Genomic DNA, 19,580 nt, shown 5'->3' on the forward strand with positions numbered 1-19,580 from the left:
TCTCTGTGTTTGCTTCTCATTAGAGCTATGATGCAAATGTGAGCTCCACAAAAGCACTGTGATATAACAGCAGATGTTGGAAGTCCAGTCAGACTGCTTGTTTGTCAGTCACACAACTGAATCAAAAGGGCATGTTTCCAGAGAGATAGTTGTGCTAAAATTAACTGTGCAGAAGCTTGGACTATGGTACTACTACAAGTATCATGTAATAAGATAATTTACACACTACTATATGTGTGTATGAAACCCTAAGTACTATAACATTATATAATACAATCATTAAGTAGCTAGACCCATACAATTTAGTTTAGAGTTTGTAGTTATGGGATTATGCTGCGTAGTGGAAAAAAAATCTACCACCTGTGTCATAATACTTAAACTCAGAATAATATTTTCCCTTTCTTCAGACATCTGCTGATTTACTGGGATCTTGTTGCTAGAGGTGTTGTCAAGTCCTAGTGCTCACACATGTGATTTCTCAGAGTTATTTTCACAGAACTGCTGAACCAAATGGGAATAGTAACTAAAACATACACTTTTAGGGAGGATCATAAAAGTGTTTCAGATTAGATACACCTAGCTGATTGCAAATTAACCCCTGATTAGGTTCTGCAGTTTTATGTAACAGTATCTTTTTCTAACCAAAAGGAAGTGGTTCCTGTAGCCCAGTCCCTGTGATCACTGGTTTGTCTTTGCTGCCTTGGATGCTATAACAGGGGCTGGTGAGACCTCCTCTGGCAGCACTATCAGTGCACAGTCCTATGGATTTGCAGGTGCTGGCAGATACGGCTCCAGGGATTATTTTTTTCATCACTTAGTTGAGGTTTATTGATTTCTAATTATAAAGTGAGCTACATTTTTTAAAAGGTGAGTTTTCTGAAATTTTTATCCGAATTTGCAATTTTGCTAAATTTCCTTTGACTCGGCCTTAAGATAACAGCCATTTTTCCAAATCCTGTAAAAAGACCTGGCCACTTGTACTCATTATGTTTGGAATGTTCCTCTGAGACTTTCTATTGCACCAGCAAAATTTTTAACAGTGCAGCTCTTCCACTGGAAAAGCCCCTTTATTTGTTGACCCTGAAGTGTGTAAAATGAGGTAAAATCCCAGCATACAGTGACAACCATTACCTAAACCTCAGCTTTTCCTTGTAAGCCTTAGTGGGTTCTGCACACTCGAATAACTTCCATCTCAGTGAAATGAAAAATTGGTGCAGTGCAGGAGAATGTAGCCTGTGCTTTTCTTTATGAGAGCCTCAGTTTTAGCCATTACTGACAACTTACTCAATATAGGATTTTAATGTCTCCTTTGATGCTAGACTATGCATGAGAAAAAACAGTCTTCCCCACATTACCAGAGTCAAATTGGGTATTTTTCCAGCTAGTAACTCATTTTTTTTCCAGCTGAATGCCACTGATATTTTTTCCCCCTCATTCCTTTATTTGGTAATCTTCCATTTCTTTTATATAACCTTCTCCCCTTGATTTTTAGCTATGCACTGTTCAGATAGCTGCACAAGTAAACTGGAATCGAAAACCTACAAATAAAAATGAACTCTGCTGTTCTGCTTATCACTCACTGCCTAATTAGCTTCTTTTCTCTACTTCAGAAAGTGATATGAATAGTTACTGTTGAGGGTTAGAAGACTCCCAGAAAAATGACAGGAATAGCACCAATGACAGAAATAGCAGAATAGGTTGTTGCAGAATCCAACTCTAAAATTTGACACTCAGAAAAGTTCAAATTTTAAGATTACTCCTTTGTGATAATCTTCTATTTCAGATAATGTTAAAGAAAGATTTAAATCTCTGCTTTTCCTTTATGTTTGTGTGTCTGACTTTTATCTTTTCCAATGAGAGAGACAATCTGTCATGTTTGTACCCAGGTCCATAATTTAAATTTAAAGTCTTGTGAATTCTGAAGCCTGGAGATCTTAAAACTTGGTATTTTGCAATTACACTTAACAAGTTAGCCTATGCCTGCAAAACAAATAAAAATATCTATTTCACAGTATACTGACACTGAAATGTAATGAAAGTGCCTAAGGTATGTGAATCAATCTACCTAAATATTTACTGCTTTAATGAACTCTGAATTTATGGGTGTGCATATTGAAATGAGGCAATTATTTTAAATAGCACCTATGTATTTTTAGCTAAAGAGAAATTACATTTCCTTAAATCAACCTGAGGTTTGTTTGTATGGGTTGGGAGTGCAGCACAGGCTGCTGCAGGGCAGGGGCAGCAGTAAGGAAGCAAACACCAGTCTTGTTCCCACTCTACTGCTGTGGGGTGGGGAAGGCAGAGAGATGAGTTTCACACCAATGTGAATACTTGATTGGAGTGTTCTGTAAAGTGGATTCTTTGAATTTCACTCCCTTCAGTTTGTGAAGAGTAGACTGTACCACAGAAGTGTAGGCTGAGAGGGACCTCTGGAGGTCTTCTAGTTCAAATTCCTGGTCAAACCAGTGCTGACTTCTAAGGTGAATAAGATTGTCCAGGCACTTGGGTTAAACAAGCTTTGAAAATCACCAAGGACAGACATTCCACAGCCTCTCTTAATTTTATTGTGAAGTATATTTCTTTACAACTGACTGGAAATTCCTTTACTGCAATTTCAGATTACTGTCTCCTGTCCTTCCAGAGTGCACCTTTGGAAAAGGTTCATCTCTCTAAGCCCCCCTGTAGGCACAAAAGGCAGCAGTTAGCTCTTCCCTTTTGCAAGCATAAAAAAAGTCTGTTCCTCCACTGGATTTTGCCATTTGAAATATATCTCTTGTGTTGTTTGTGGGGCTCAAAAGTAGTCTTGGTGTCCCAGAAGTTTCCTTTTGATGCTGAGTAGAAAGAAATAAGCTCTTTGCCTGCTGGCTAAGCTGCTGCTCGTGCAGCTGGGGATGTGGTTTGTCTGCATTGCTGCAAAGAGATACTGCTGACTCATGTTCAGCTTCTCCTTCAGATCATTTCCTACAGAGCAGCAATCCAGACAGACAGTCCCCAGCCTATCAGAATGCACGAGCTTATTCCCTCCCACATGCAGGGTATATTTGTCTCAGATACATGAAAACTTCTGGTTATTTTGGCTTAAGTAGATTCACAGTTAAATTGCTGTCTTCTTTGTGAAAGATAAAAAAGACATCAAAACTTCAGCTGACCTAATTATAAATATTAATTTACTCTCTATTGAACATTCTGCACTTTCTAGAATTACATCATAGCAAAGAGGTTTTTATACAAAAAAGGCATTAACAGCTGTTGATTTGGACTATATGGCCAGGCAATAAAAAGGGTACTTGGAGTGTGCAACTTTGTACAGCAAGCAGACTATAAATACTCCATACCCTGTGCTGCTTGGATGGAAATGTACCGTGGTTCAGGCATGCCATATTCTGTAAATAATTAATTCTTCCAAAGAGTTGTTACAGGTTTCCTAAAATTAATACACTGTAGCACTATTAGAAGGGCTTAAATAATATATTCACTGTTGCCACAGTTATCAGGGATAGAACATTAATATAAAGTGGATTTTTTTTAACTCAACATGCTCTCAGATGGCTGCTTCAAATGCTGGTGATAGCCAGATCAAGGGATGTATGTTCTGGTTCCTCCTCTGCTTACAGACAAGGCTTCTTTCTTCTTTGGTGTTTCTTAGCAGAAGCCTGGTGTGCATCCTCCTAGACAGCATCAGTAGAAAGTGCTGCTGCTTGGGATTCATACTAACCTTGTTATCCAATAATTGAAGTAGGAATTGAAATTTCTCTATCTGTGAGGTTCTGTATATGTGGGGTTCTTTTATATTATATGTGATTGAAATTTATCTAAATGTGGGGTTATTTTATATTATTTATCTGTATCCATTTATATCAACAGTGAATTTATCACCACTGGACTGACCTGTCCTTTGATTAATATGAGGGCATTTGTACTTTGAGATAAGTACATGCTAATAGATGGATGAAAAAAACTTAGTGAATGTATGACAGATTTTCACACAGATATTTAAAAATTGATGAGGACCAGATTCTACCCTGATTATGATCTTGCTCTATGATAATTTCAAGAAGGTCACAAGGCTTTCCTCTGTGTGTGTTGGGGGAAAATTGTTTTCACACAGAACATTACTCCTGAAAGAAACAAGCACTCTATTTACACATATAGAAGACTTCTCAAGTCTTCCAGGAAATCCGTTTGAAAACTATTTACAGTATTAGTATGCAAATTATATACCACACACTAAATGGGATTCTTGCAGCAGAGCACTCTGACAGGCATCTCACTGTTTGAACTATGGTAGTACAGTTAAAAAAACAACACAAAAAGAAAACACAGCTGGATATAATTGTATTCAAACACATACTTATTATGTTAATGAGGGCATACAAATAAAATTAAATGTTGTCCAGCAAAGGTTTTCCCACAAAGGCTGAGTTATTTTAGCAAAATGTTCACATAATGCAACTTTTTTGTGTTTATTTTAATTGAAAAGATGTTTGATATTTATTCCTAAATGTTTACAGATGAAATTTGGCAGCATCAGAAAAACAATAAAACCCATCTCATATCAAGTATAATTTAATAAATATACTTCAGCTAAGAATAAAAATTGTGTCCCAAACTACATTAGGTACTTCTGATCATATAATTTAAATAAAATTATGAGAATGCTCTTGTATAGAGGTAGTGATGCATGTCCTGAGCTCCTATTGTTACCCCAGGTTGTCAGAGTAGTTGATACACTCTTTAGCCACCTCCCCTTCTGCCCTGAAGCTTCCTGACAGTTCCGTGCCTCTGCCTTCCTGGGGCTGCTCCCCTGCCAGCTTCTCTTCAGCCCCACCTTGGTCCAGCCTCTGCCCCCACAGCCCCTCCCTGCCCGAGCAACTTCACTTCAGTGTGAGGGCTTTGAAGCAGCCAGGTGTCGGTAAGAATCCACTGAGTGCTGTACAAGGTCACTACTGGGTCAGGCCTCTTTGCAACCAGCAAAAGTGTTGCCCTTGTTTTGTCTCTAAAGGTCACCCAGAAATTCTTGTCCCACTCGCATCAATCTGTGCAATTCTGGCATGGAAGTTACCCAGGCAAGTTGCAAGATCTGTCCATACCAATTTACTTCTGGTGGGCTCAAAATTTTTTAAAATAAGATGCTTCAGATGAGGTTTATCCCCTTCTTTTTCCCCTCTCCATTTTTAGGACATACTTAAAAGCATAACTTCAAAGCATGCTTAGAAGCATAAAAATCATAACTGAAAACTGAACAAATAACAGTTTGTGCCTTATGTAAGTGTGCCTGCTATTCAAATTGTTACATTCCAAGGCTGTGGATGTTGTTAAAGCCGCTGCTTTCTTCACTGCCAGCTGCTGCTGTAATCCTAAAGTAGATGTACTTGGTTTTTTAAGCTTTATATCTCAGTATACTGCCCTGGGAAATTGGTTTCTGCTTTTAAATTGGCCATCATACAGAACTTTGTACTTTTCAACCTGTTTTTGTCTTTGAGATTTGCAAGTTATTTCTGAGTTCAAAACTTCCCATTTTTGTTCAGAAGCACAAAAGATACTGTCCCAATTCTAGTGTGTCAGGTGCAGTCTTAAGAATATTGTCTATTTTTATCATTAGCAATGAGGAGCTGTTTCTACTTCAAATGTTATATGATCAAATGCACACTAATTTATTATTTTAAAATAGAAACTTATTTATTTATTAATTTTTTAAAAAAACATACTGGATTAAAAAAAAACCCAAAAAACAGTCTGTTGTTTAGAAAATTCTCCAGAGGCAAAGTAACATTACTCTGTTTAATGAAAGCTATTTTTTTTCGTAGCTATATTAGATATTAGCCTATACAAGCCTAAATTTTGTCTTATTAAATTTAGGGTCACATCAAGCATTGTCCATTATGATAAGAAGACAGAGTTGTATCATTAGAGCTATAATAAGTCCAGCTTGGCTGTTGGGCAAGTAAATTCAATATCTAGCTACTTCCATTAAAAATGCCTCAACCTACTTTCAGTAGAAGCCTGTTCCCACTAGAGAACAGATTTTGTAGTTTCCACTCAGTGTCAAATGTAATCCCTCCAAAATCAATAGATAAAACTCACCTGAGAGCAAAACACTTTTTTTTATTTGTTTCCAGCAATGGGTAAAAAACAGATTTACAAATAGATTTTTGTACTTAAAGGGAAGTGTCAAAAGAAGATGAATTAGGAGAAACTAGAGTACTTGTGTGCTTTGGGAGGCCACAGAGTTGTGAGAATGAACCACTGAAACCCAAATCTGATGTGTGGAGAGTAATTTTATTTACGCTGAGAGTCTTCTGGTTAGGCTGCAGAAACCTTTTTTGTTGGTTTGGTTCGGTTTTTTCTCTTTCTTTTCTGTAGAAACAAAACCTTTTTTTTTTTTTCATTTAATTTTAAAACATAATCCTCTTTAAAAATTGACCCAAAACCAAATGCTCCTGAAGCAAACCTGAGGTTGACAGCTGAGGTGAATATTTCACAATTCTGTTTATTTTGTCTCATTAGATCAACCATGCTCCTTAGAGGGATAGCTAGAATGTAATGAATGGCTTCCTTGGCAAAACCAAAGCAGAAACTGACTGGTTTCCACTGTCTTGGCAATTTATTTTATTTCAATTTTAGGGTGGGGAATTTATTTTTCAGTCTTGCACTCTGAAGGGGAGTAGCTCAGAGAAGTTCCATCACAGATTAGGCTTTTGCTTTCCTTTCTCTTTCTTTTAATAGCCTGGCTGTGTAAACACTACTGAAGTGGATATAAAAAAATCTTCAAGAATGAGAAATCCACATAAAACAAGAAAGGTAAGTTACTATATCAAAAGCAGGAGGTGGAGGAAATTTATATAATGAATTTCCATAATTTCATAAAGCCCTTTTTTTCTTACAGCTGCAAGGAGTAAATGCATGAAGTGTATGTTAATATTTCATAAGCTCTTAGTTGAATTAGTATTAACAATTTTGCTAATGCTAAGTGAATGCTATCACATAAGATTTTGGAGAAATACAAAGAGATTTTGAAGATAAAATTCATGTTTGCATGCTTTATTCATGTTATTCAGTAGATTGAATAAAGCACATTAAAATGTTTCTGTCAGTAATTAAGGAAAAAAACTTAAAAATTCAGTATAAACTCTAACAGCAGTTCTTGTCCTGGTCTTCATCAAAAGGGTGTCTCTATATTACAATTATGCCCAAAATGGATGACTGGAAATGATGGAAGAAATTAGCTCTATCTAAATTAGGTTATAATTAGAGTGTGACTTCTCTAGGGATGTACAGATGGATTGGCTCAACACTTTTAAATCCTTTGCACCATAACCATATAGATTGACTCCCACTTTAAAGTGCTTCCTTTGAGGTGCATTTGCATGTTGACCCATAGGAAGGTAAGTTTTAAAAAGGAAAGTGGATTTAGAGAAAGTTTTAGCTTGGCTTCTTTATGGTAGTGAAAGGTGCAGATTAGTGTAATTTCCCAGGTAGTAATTGCAATTTTGGAAGTAATCCAAATAATCTGTGAGTTATTGTACCTCTCAGGATACTCCACCTACCAGTCATCTCCTTATTTATGCTATTACTTACTGTAACAGCATCTCCCAGTGTCATTCCCCATGCTTAGTATGATGCTAATATAGAGACCTAAAAAAGTAGATCCTTGCTTGTGGCTTTATGGAGCTGTGGGAGTCTGGGAGTCTTTGTTTTACACTTCAGTGCAGAAGCATGATTTTATCTGAGTGCATGAGTTATTGAAGTTGCTTTAGGTAGAGATGATCTTGGCTAACTTCTTGAGCACAATGTAGTATGGGTGTGTGTAGAAAGCATTGTCTGAAAGCAACCATCATTGTTCTGTATTTTTTTTGCACAGTCTGTCTATGGCTTACAAAATGACATTCGAAGTCACAGCCCTACGCACACGCCAGCGCCAGAGACTAAGCCACCCACAGAAGATGAACTACACCAAGAGGTTTGCAACATAACTACAAAAATGTACTTTTAAAAGAACTTTTCAGGTGGTAACTTTTTAGGTATAAACCCAAAAATTATTGTAACTGGGAAGTTATTCAAAACAGCTGTTGCAAACATTTAATGAACCTTTTTCTTATCTCAAGGTATATGGATTTAGGCATGTAACTTCATCAAAACTAATGAGACAAAACCTGAATTCTTTGTATCATGCATTAAACACCTCAAGGCAGTAGGAAGTAAGCCAGTGAGTGGGTTCATTGTATAGCTCAGCCCATTAGCCCCTTTAGCTGTAGACAGCTTGCTCTCCTTTCAACGCTGATTTGAGGCTTGGGGGTATTCTTACCACTCCATACATGCATGTATAGGTTCACACACTTATCTACTGTTAAAACTTTGTTAATCTATTCTGAGATGTTAGTCTGGAGAAGTTAAATGTCTGAAGAAGTATTAGTTCTCCTCAAAAAATCTAAGAAATGGCTAACTGGATTTCTCTTGATGAACCTTTAGGCAAAATGTTATATTGGGCACATTTTTTGTCTCTATGAGCTTTTCTCTTTATTGGAAACTTCCATTTATTTTAGAGCTACACTGGTAAAATGTTGTTTTAATTCAGATATATTTCTCTTCTGTGCCCTAGGATAAATTAATGTTCAATTACAGTCCTAATAAAAAAAGTTATAGAAATAGAGTCTAGCAATAAATTACTCATAAAACTCTTTTCCTTCCTTTCTTGCAGATTAAGCACTGGCAAATGCAATTAGACAGACATAGATTAAAAATGTCAAAAGTTGCAGAGAGGTACGTATATTGTCACATTTTCTATTTTTTTCAATTACACTGGTAACTATTGGGAAAAATGTCAGTGTGAAATATCTTCAAAGACCTATTCACTGCAAATAGCTCTTCAAAGAGAGACATGAGAGCTCAGATGTCATAGAAATAACTGATGAGAGTTTACTTTAAGTGGAGAAGTATGAAATTCTTTTAGAGAGAAAAATATTCCAGATATTCCATGATACATTTCTGATAAACCTGTCTCTGAAAGAGCCTCTGACCAAGTGATTATAAGTTTCACCTTTCATTGGCAGGGAGGCTAAATGGGAATAGGTCTGGGGTTGTTGTTTTGATATTTCAAAAGGGCAATCACTGATGGAGCAAGGGAATTGGCTGGTGTGGAGCTCAGTCAGTGCTTGAACAAAGTGAGTTTGGGCTCAGTTTGGGTCAGAGATGTAACCCTACTAGGAATCTATCTGCAAATAAGACCTAAGTTTGTCAGGAAGGGGCTAGAAAGCAAATAAAACAAAAAGCCCAACATTGCCGCAAATTGAGCTGCATGGGGCTTAATAAAGGAAGTAAGACCAAATACAAATTGCTCTTCATCTTCTTATAAACATTTCTGCATATATGTCTACTCATTTATGTGTGTATACATATGAAAATCCAAATAAATATTTATTTATAAAGAGAGCAGGCAAAGATTTTTTTATTTGCTGAACAGTAAAAAAAAAGTACACAAAATATAATAGGAATTGAAAAGAAAGAATAGTTGTCCTCACTTGTCAATAATTTTACAAGAATTATGATACCAAAGGAAACAGCAAGCATAAATAAGGACAATGGGAGATGTAAATTACCAGAATACAAGAAAAATTTTTAGTGTGTGCGACTGAGTCAGACCAATTCCTGAATATAAAAAAAAAAAAGTTAAAAATTGATTTATTTTTGCTGGGAATAATGTCCTTGGATTAGGAAAAAAAAAATAATAATAAAGATATTTAAGAGAAAATAAAAGGAGTACTAGTAGCTGCAGGGCCAATAAATATAACCTGTGTAACATACAGTGTTTTAGAATAGATTTTAAGGAAACTGTTGATTAAAACCACAGGGATATAAAACATGTTGCTTTATGAAAACAAATGTGCACGGAGGAGGTTGTATGATTTAATTTATTAGTGCCTAAAGGAGCCTTAAATGGAGCTATGTGGAAGTATTAGGGAAGCTTATTTTATTTCTACTCTGGGTATGCCTGAGCCACCCCTCCTTCTTCAATGGTCCACTGTCAAACAGCCTGAGCAAACCCATTTCACCCTGAGCTTGTGGCTGCCTTCTGAGTGTGGGCACACAGATACCATGGCTTGGTGGATGTAAGCTAACTTGTTAGCTGGGGTAACCTCATCAGGTTTCTTCTCCTCCTGACGTGACAATGTTTGATGCTTTTGTTTTCCTAGTCTATTAGCTTATACAGAGCAGTATTTGGAATATGATCCTTTCCTTGTGCCCCCTGATCCCTCAAACCCTTGGATATCAGATGACACCACTTTCTGGGAACTGGAGGCAAGGTATACAATTTTATTTCTTCTTTGGAAGTAAGGCAGTATAACATGCTTTTCTGGAAATATGAAGATTTCAGAGAGAGGTACTGCAGGAGAATACTGAGGCCTTAGAAGGGCAATGCAGTACCCTTTTGGTCTTTCCAGTTTTACAGATTTGTAAGATGAGAAGTGCTATATATTAATAAATCTGTGTGAAATGTTACAGTAACCAGTTTCCAAGCTTTCACTATGGTAAAAAAAAAAAAAAAAAGGACAGCTTTTAAAATCTGATAGCATTTCTAGTTGGAAGTCTTTATTTTTCTGTGTATTACCTTCTTCCTAAGTAAGTATTAACAGTCTGCTCATTGCTGAACATTGCATAGATGTGAGCACTCTAAAAAGTGAGAAAACCATGGAACTTTAGGACTTAGTCTAAAATATTAATACATTGTTAGAATACTGAAGTATTGGTCACTTCGGGTTCTGTTTTTAATTCTGCAGCAAAGAGCCAGGACAGCAGAGGGTGAAACGATGGGGATTTGGCATGGATGAAGCTTTGAAAGACCCTGTGGGAAGAGAGCAGTTTCTGAAATTCTTGGAGTCAGAATTCAGTTCAGAAAATTTAAGGTAAATGAGAGTTACTTTATTTTTAATAGCTTGTAAGTTATATTGGATTTTTTCTTTGTTGTTGTCTTTTCCTGCTACTTTTCATTTTTTGACCCCTTCAAAATTTTCCTCACCTTTCAGAAATAATTCATCCAGATTGCTACTTGCTTTCATGTACAGGCTGATGGAAATATTCATATAGTTAACAGACACTCACATAAAGCATATTTTTCCATTCATATTCAACTTTTGGTCAAACTACTCTTATAAGAACTTTTCTCTAAGCTTGTCTTTTAAACACGTATAAAATGGATTCATTCCAAGCCTGTTCAATATAATTTATTTAGTCAAATATTATGAGAAAAGTAAAATGAAAATAAGAAATATTAAAAATAAATAAAGGATCTAAAAGTAAAATTAATCGACTTTCATCAGGTTGATTGGTTTCTGGGGATCATTTTGAATGTCTCCACCAATATTCTAGTACTTGTACATCTGACACAGCTGAAGTAGGGTGACATCTAGCTCTCAAATTCCTCACTCATTGTAAAACGGAAAGTGTTCTCAGTGTATGCAGCATAGATGGTATGTTTTCAAAAGTGTGCTTACAGAATTACTTTTAAGCGGGGGGAAAATGACTTGATTTTAAAAATGGCAGTCCATCAATTGGTTAATAGCATGTTTTGTTTTTGCTGTTCTAAGAAAGTCATATTTCAGTAAGAGTTATTTCAGAGAGATTATTAACAGCCTTTCTATAGACAGAAAAAATAAGCTGAGCATAGTATAGGCAAAATATATAGGCAACAAGTTTTTATCTTAATTCCACCTTCTTGTCAGATGTCATTTGTATCACTTTCCATTCACCAATAACATAGTAGTATAAAATCCTATTTGCATTTACATTCTAGAACTCAGAATAATCCTAACCTACTTTTTTCCTATGCCAATTCTTACTCTAAAGTGGTGCAGCATAGCCATTCATACTAAAATTATGCTTTTGTAGCATTTACAAGAGGCATTTAATATTTATGGTGTTGATTTATAAATGCCGGGTAATTGCACAGATCTCCTTGTTGTTAATTTAAATTTGTCAGCAGAATAAGGAGTTGGAGTCCTCTAAGTTGCTGACCATGTTCATATTCAAACATTAACTTTGCATCAGAAATATAGCCTGACCTGTATGTGTATGTTGATGACTTTATTTGTCACAAATACAGATTTTTCTTATTAAAAACGCCAGTTGGTAAATGAATATTTAAAAATCAGAATAATACCAAGAAAAGGAAAGGGTTTTTTTTTCTTTTTAAATAATTGTTTAAAGAGCATCCTGGTTATTTGTTATGCAGAGCAGCTGTTCAAACATGAACCTATTGAGCCCAGTGTGTGCTGCAGTTTGTGGTGCTTTTCTGTGATTAATTTGTCTCTCTGCCAACTAGACTGTTACCCACATAATCCCTAACTCTTTCGTCTAATCCTATTTACAACACTAAATACAGGCAAACTGCAAGTAACTGATCTAGAAAAATTCCCTCAAGAAATTTCTTCAGAGATGATTCCTTGACATGCCATCTACTCTTCTGTCTCTTCCTCTAAACTCTTAAATTGGCATTATAAAATATAATATCTGAGAAACAGTGAATATGATCTTAAAGGCCAGGCAGGGGATAAATTTGCTCTGAGAAGGTGCTTTCTGTGATAATTAACTGAAGGGAAACTGTCTCAGAAGCTCAAAATTATGTTTGTAAATGCCTAAGATGTAGGGAAATCAGTCCATTAGATTCACATAGTAAATCTGGGTTAGAAAACACGAATTTGTAAAGCTTGTTGTGTATGGCTGTCAAAATGTTTTAGACGTCAATAACACAAGTTAAAAGCTTCATGATTTCAAGCATTACCACAAAATAAACCCTAGAAGGCAACCACTTTCATTGCTCACCTGTTAACTCCATCATGGTAATTTGGGGGTTTTAGTGGTATTTTTTTAATTATTATTTTGACAGCCACCTTAAGAGAAATAATTATGTCCACCCACATATTCCCACTGCAACAAATTCAACTCAAATCAGTTGCTGGTTCTTGTACTTTTACAGATCTAATAATGATAAAATTTACAGCACTGCCAAGCCTATAGTTGGATAGGCAGCTGGGACTCTGCTTTCAAGCTGAGTACACAGGATACAGCAGGGACTGCAAGCATGGCAGGAGCCCCAGCATTAGGTGATTACGTGCCTTATACCTCATTTTGTGAAACAAATACCAAAACCATGAAATGATAAGTCTACCAGATACACCATTTCTATTCAAGTGTAATGATATTACATAGCAAAAGTCCCAGTGTTACTGATACATTAACTTTGACTGAGATTGCCTAAGGTGTCTGAGAATATCATTCTTGGCAGATACAGATCCTGTCCTAAAGGGTCTGTATCCCTGCCTTGGGACACAGATCCTGTCCTAAGGGGTCTGTATCCCTGCCTTGGGATACTGATCATGTCCTAAAGGCTCTGTATCCCTGCCTTGGGACACAGATCCTGTCTTAAAGAACACAGCAAGGATGAAGGACCTGGAGCTGAGATTTCATACTAAGAATTGTGCAGTGATCAGGAAAATAACCAGGTTTCCCCTTCTTACTTTGTATCTCTGTTCTTTTTTCTTTGCCTGTAAATGGGGCTTAATAGTATTTCACTCTCTGGAGTAGTGTTGAAAAGGAATAGGAGAGGAATAAAACTGCATAAACAGTTCTGTCAGTGCAGTAACTTCATTACAGTGTGACTGCAGTTTGCAGGTTGGATTCTGCACTCACCTGATGCAGGGTATGACTTGTGATCTCTTGTTACCATGCACATTTTTTGGAAGAATTGCTTTGTGTGCTGCTCAATACACAGAACAAATAGCTAAAGTAACATATGATTTGGATAATAGATTTATGAAATTCCCAATGCCTATTACAAAAATGGTGACCATTGTTTATAATTCACAAGACTAAAGTCTGAGCATGATCCAGTACTACTGAGCTTAGTCACAAGGTTTTCCAAGTGCTAAAAAAAGTACTTTTCAAAGAGAGTGAGTTTATGAAATCAAACTTACTGAAACATGGCACCTGGAGACCTAATGTCTTTACTTTCTATAGGAAATTGTATTCCTCTTCTTGTCCTCCCTTTGTCTGTAGAGTAGCAGAATTATTTGGAAAATTAATATTTGTATGCTGACTACAGGTTTGCTCCCAAGTGGTTATTCTGTAGGAATTGCAACCTGTAAAGATTAAATAATTTCAGACCTGCCAACCTGAAAGCCTGTCCAAATCCTCGTGCAGTGAGTGTGATCTCCAAAGCACTTCAAAGAGTGAAAAACCTCTTAAGTTAGTGAAGGGAGAGTGGTGACAGGTTAGGTTCCATGATACACAGAAGGAAAAGCCACTGGATCCCTTGATGCTCATTTCTTAGGTCTGTAATATGTGACTAGTAGGGGAAAAGGGACTTTGCACTCTTGTTATCCAGAAAAAATAAGAGAGAGACTGAGAAATTTGATAGATTTGGATGTCTTCCTTCAATAATTTTTGTCTAACCATCTCCCTGCAAGCTGACATTTTATGAGGTGTTTATCCTTTACAGTGGTGATTATGAGGCCCTGTTGTGGGTGCTAATAACCTGACTGAAATTTAATCCTCAAAGCTGAAATTGCCTGTGAGTTATTCCTCATTCAGACTCAAGCTTAAATGCCAAGTGCCAGCAATGTTGCCATTTCTGCAGAGTAGATGAGAAAGAACTAGTTGCAGGATTTAATGAGTTTCTCGGTCATATTCTTGAAATCCTTCAGTTCTACTATGCCTTGAAACTTGAAGTTGTAGTGGGTAAGAGGGTGGACTCTAGAAATCAGAGAGCAGTGTTTCCTGGCCCTGCAAAAATATTATGTGATTTTATTAATTTGTTTAGGTTTTTGTTCGCTTTTTCTGAAAATGCTGAAAGGTCTAGCCTCTTACTTGTTATGTCACATGCACTGAGTGCAAAGTTTACATAATTCCCACTCCAGTATTTCCACACTGGCTATATACCTCATGTGTTTCAGAGAGAACCACCGCAGCCTTTCTCTCACTCATTGTTCCTGTGGGCTAAATTTAACTGATTAGCTTGGTCTGGAATCTGGCTGCACCTGCCTTTAGGTCAGTTAATGGAACAGAAGATGTGTTGCAGCTGTGCTATTTATCCGTGAGGCCGCTGTGTCTTTGAAAGCAGTCCAGCTGGAGGACATAATCCCCAGATACCTTGCAACATGTGTTTTAGCAGCCCATGTGGCTGGATGTGCTGCCACTGGGCACTATGTGCCCTCTCTCTGCTGTGTGACCCAGCAGGTGGCCGCCCAGATGCTGGGGTAGAGGACAGCAGGGAGGTTCACACTCAGCTACTCAGGTCTCTGTTCAAACAGTGCTGAACATCTGCTAGAAAGGGTCTCCATGGCACAAGCAAAGCTCCACCAACACGAAATGCAATTTCAGCCCAGGGCAGCCAGACTGAGTTCTAGTTCCTTACACAGTCTGTCTATATCATTGCCCAAAAAATGCAATTCCCCTTCTCACCTGCCCTTGCACACAGTTAATGTTGCAGACTCTGTGCTTTTTGCCATAGGAGTCTTCCCTTGCTCTGGTCACAGCTCGTGAGGCAGAGAGCTGTAAAATGGTACAGGGAGCTCTTTTGATTTGAGGCCCTGTGCTGATGTCTTGTGACTCTATTTCAACTTAATCTGTGCTGTTGGTTGCCATGGGATATTTGAAAAAAGTTATTTTTGAAAATGCAAGAGGGAGCAGCCTTATTTTTGTCATTTCTTAACTTTGAATATTTGAATTCAACTCTCTGTGGGAGGAGGGCAGGCATCTTTTCTTAAAAGATAAGTAGATTAAAATCTTAAAATGTGTGTTGGCTGAGAAATAAGCACCCTAGACATAACACAGAAATCATATTTCTTCCCACTTTTGGAGAGGTTTCTATATTTAGAGTTTCACATTTTTAGTTGAGTCTTTGAATGCTATTGTTAGAAGGGTAAAATTAAATTAATCTATCAAAGAACTGGTGTTCAGCATGCAGGAATTGGTCTATACAACCTCCCTATTCTATGCTGCAAGCATAGAAGTTAAATTTATTGAAATTTATCTCCCATCTATTTTCCTAGAATTGAGTATAACCGACTATATGAAAATAGTTTACTTGCAAAAGCAAACAGCATCCTAAGGCATGTTTGCAGTGACTTCCAGAGTTATTGGCAGTGATACAATGGAACAAAAAAGGGAGTGACATCTCTGAGCTAGATTTGCAGGATGTCTGCAGGGAAACAGAAAATGTGTTTTTACAAAGAGCATCCTTCCCTTTCATTTTTGTGTTCCTTACCTGACTTGGAGACACATGAGCAATCAGTCAATCCCAGAAGATGCACTTGAAGGGGCTAGCACTGCAGGATATGTGCTTTTAAATGCAAATATCTAAAGCAGCTTAAGGAAACCAAAGTAGGTTGCCCGTATTTGAGAGAGTGAACTGAATTAGAGTTTGTGAGCTTTGCAGTTTTTAAACTTGAGTTATCAGGCATTCCTGCATTGCCATCAGATTCTCAGGATACATCCCCAGGCTCTGTGCAGAATTATGTTCAATTCACACTGTAGTTCATTAATAAAAGAGATGCTACCCAGAAGTTTTGAAACTGGAGTTCTATTGGCACAGGTCCCCTTTGTGACTTTGGAGAAACCACTGTACATTATTACATTATTAATATATTTGCAAAACTGGGACAATATTTCTTCTCTGTCTCTTGGAGAATCTTAGATGGAAAAATCGTGCTTATGTACAATTGAAATGGAAAGTTGTAGAAATACCTAAAATAGTCTTCTTGGTAGCATGAAGCTAACCATGCTGGCTTGTGGAAAATGAACACAGGCCTCTTCCATCTTTGCTACAAAGAAATTTCAATACAGAACTATGAAGGAGTAATTGCTTCCTGAGAGGAAGTGAAGGATATCTTATAGCAAGAGTACTATAAGGTTTACTATGCTTTACTATCCTCTCTTAAGCCTTTTGCAATAATTAAATTAGATTTTGGATTGAGGGTGATGTCATTTTGCTTTCTTGGGGGTCTGAGTAGTTTCACTGTTCTCTCTTATCCCATCCTTGTTGAACTCAGCTAAGAGAATTTAAGTTGATCTCACAGTGTAAGCAGGATGCAAACCACAAGGTGTACCAAATTTATTTGTGAGCCTTGGAAAATCCAGCTGATTTCAAAGTTAAATCACTTCAAAGCTCAGTTTCTCTGTTTCATAGGATCAGCTGTGTCAGAACAATAATGAAAAGTTGCAACGGTATATATTGCATGTTTACCAAAGTCAAACTTTAGTTGATCTTCTTGGATTTGGAGGAGAACTAAGTGGTCTGAATCATGTCTAAGAATGGAATCCTGAATTAATTTAGGATTATTTTTTGCCATGAGAGAGTCAGAACACCAATAGAAGAAATAGCGAAATAAAGCTTGCAGCTACTTAGCTATGATCATAAAGTGCTCAGGACCTTTTCAGTGGTCTTGTTCCAGACTGAATGAGGATACAGTGAACTGGCTGCACTACATATGGCTGCCCAATGTTGGTTTGCTCAGCAGCAGAAGAGAGAATGTGCAATTCCATTCAGCATTTTTAGCAAAAATATGCATGTAAATGGAATGCTGAAAAGAGAAATTAAATTATAATTAACAAAAGAAATGCTTTTTCAATTGTGTATGATTTCTGAGTAACAAAATTAGTTACATGGTTTAGGATTTAATAGGACTCAGAGATTCATGTAGATAGCAAGAATATAAATGATTAGTTTTTGAAAGAATGTCAAAAAGCAGTTAGTTATAAGTAATATAAGCCCTTGTGGTCCAGCCAAAATGAAGTGTCAGTTTAATTCTAGCTAAATCTGGAATCTTCCTGCAAGCACATTACCCATACATAAGTAATGAAGGATTTCTTATCTATCCCATGAAGAGCCTTCTAAAAATTGCTTCCCTGGGTGGATTGATTGCCTTGAGACAGTACACCAGAATGCTGATCCCAACATAAAATCACTCAGCTTTTTCTTATTTTAGCATGTCCAGATGAAAACTTCAGTTACTTAATTTCGTTTTTAAGAGCAAGGAAGAATGTGGGCACTTCATTAGTGGTTATCCTGAGCTGGAAGTCAAGGTGCTGTGTTGTGCCATAGGTTCTGGTTAGCAGTAGAAGACCTGAAGAAGAGGCCAATCCGTGAAGTTCCTGCTCGCGTCCAAGAAATCTGGCAAGAATTCCTTGCTCCAGGTGCACCCAGCGCCATCAACCTAGATTCAAAAAGCTATGACAAAACCACTCAGAATGTGAAGGAACCTGGGAGATACACATTTGAAGACGCTCAGGTCAGTTTGCAATTGTGTTTATGGACATCTGAAATGGAATATTGGCTATGCAGAAATGAGATGTATTTGGGAATTAAATGATAGCACCCTGTTTCCTAAAATGCCATTTTGGCAATGCAAATGTGTAACATTCTTTCTTTCATGAGGCATATGAAGTTCTTCATGAAACTCCTGTGCTTGATACTGAGGTTTCAAGTGGACTTTGAATGGAGGAAATCATGTAGTGAAGAAAATATGAAGTACTTCTGTATTACATGCAACACTTCCTGTGACTTATAACTTAATATTTAATCTCTGAAGACTTCTGAGAAAAGCAATAGAAAATAAATGGATTCACAGTAAAAGTACCAGAACTGGTATCATCCCCCATTTTCATCAGCAGCCCAGTGATGAAAATTTAATTATTAATGCAAAGTGAAATTGTGTCAAAAGGAGAGATTGAGATCATATCCCTGCAGAATTTCCTGCAGTTTGATTATTAGGTCATCATCTTGGGAGTCAGGAGATGCTGCTACAGGGCCCATGAAGGAGAAAAGGGAATTGAATTGAGGCTTTTTGGGAGAATGCCTCTGCTGTAAATATGAAGGAGAATAATTTTACCTCCTTTTAATTTTTCCATTATGCGAACAGCAACCTGTGAAGAAACAATAAAATTTTCAGCAGACCCTATGTCGTAGCCACTGTTTTGAAGTACTCTGCATTAAACCACACATACAATTTTTGCTTGCGTCTGCTCACCCCTGGAGATTTAAGAATGCAAAGACATAAATGGCAAAAGTAAAAAATAGAGCAAAATTAAAGGTTTTTAAAAAATGTGTCTTTGCAGTTGAGTGAATAATTGACATTTAAATTCCTTGCCAGTATCCTTTTTTTTGTAATAAGTGTAAAATTTCAATACCCTTTTATTGCCAGATCTCCTTTCTTGTAATTTTGTCCTTCATTTATGAAAGAATGGAATATTCAGTGTTTATGCAAGCAGGACTTTGCCACCTGGAGAGGACCTCTGCTTCGTCCAGTTCAGCACAAAACCTTAAACCTGGAGGCCTCAATTTCTGTGGAAAAGGGCCAGGCTGCACCTGCTGTGTTCTTACTTGAAACTTTAGGAACTTTAAAGTGTCCCACCTGAGGTGGAGGGTTTTGTCAGGGCTAGGGCTGTGCCTCTGCAACAGGCTTTTTTTGGCCTGCCAGCTGGGAAGGAGACTGCTGGTGTGCCATTCTGGCAGTTAGTGTGTCATTTAATTGTGGTTAAAAATGTATTAAAAGCATTTCTGGACTGGAAACATAGAAAGATGAAAC

At 37.1% G+C, this 19,580-nt stretch overlaps 1 protein-coding gene across 9 annotated transcripts in view; it reads left to right on the forward strand.

Moving 5' to 3' along the window:
• RGS7 (regulator of G protein signaling 7) overlaps nucleotides 1-19,580 on the forward strand; it is a 255,957-nt gene that overhangs the window by 206,018 nt on the left and 30,359 nt on the right. For all 9 annotated transcript variants that reach the window (XM_063151557.1, XM_063151561.1, XM_063151559.1 and 6 more), the window contains 6 exons: nucleotides 6,730-6,804; nucleotides 7,865-7,963; nucleotides 8,702-8,763; nucleotides 10,194-10,304; nucleotides 10,779-10,904; nucleotides 18,098-18,284. In XM_063151557.1, the coding sequence (XP_063007627.1) occupies nucleotides 6,730-6,804; nucleotides 7,865-7,963; nucleotides 8,702-8,763; nucleotides 10,194-10,304; nucleotides 10,779-10,904; nucleotides 18,098-18,284 (660 nt within the window). The remainder of the gene's footprint in view (nucleotides 1-6,729; nucleotides 6,805-7,864; nucleotides 7,964-8,701; nucleotides 8,764-10,193; nucleotides 10,305-10,778; nucleotides 10,905-18,097; nucleotides 18,285-19,580) is intronic.

Source organism: Melospiza melodia, chromosome 3 (assembly GCF_035770615.1).
Source record: "Melospiza melodia melodia isolate bMelMel2 chromosome 3, bMelMel2.pri, whole genome shotgun sequence".
Taxonomy (NCBI): Eukaryota; Metazoa; Chordata; class Aves; order Passeriformes; family Passerellidae; genus Melospiza; species Melospiza melodia.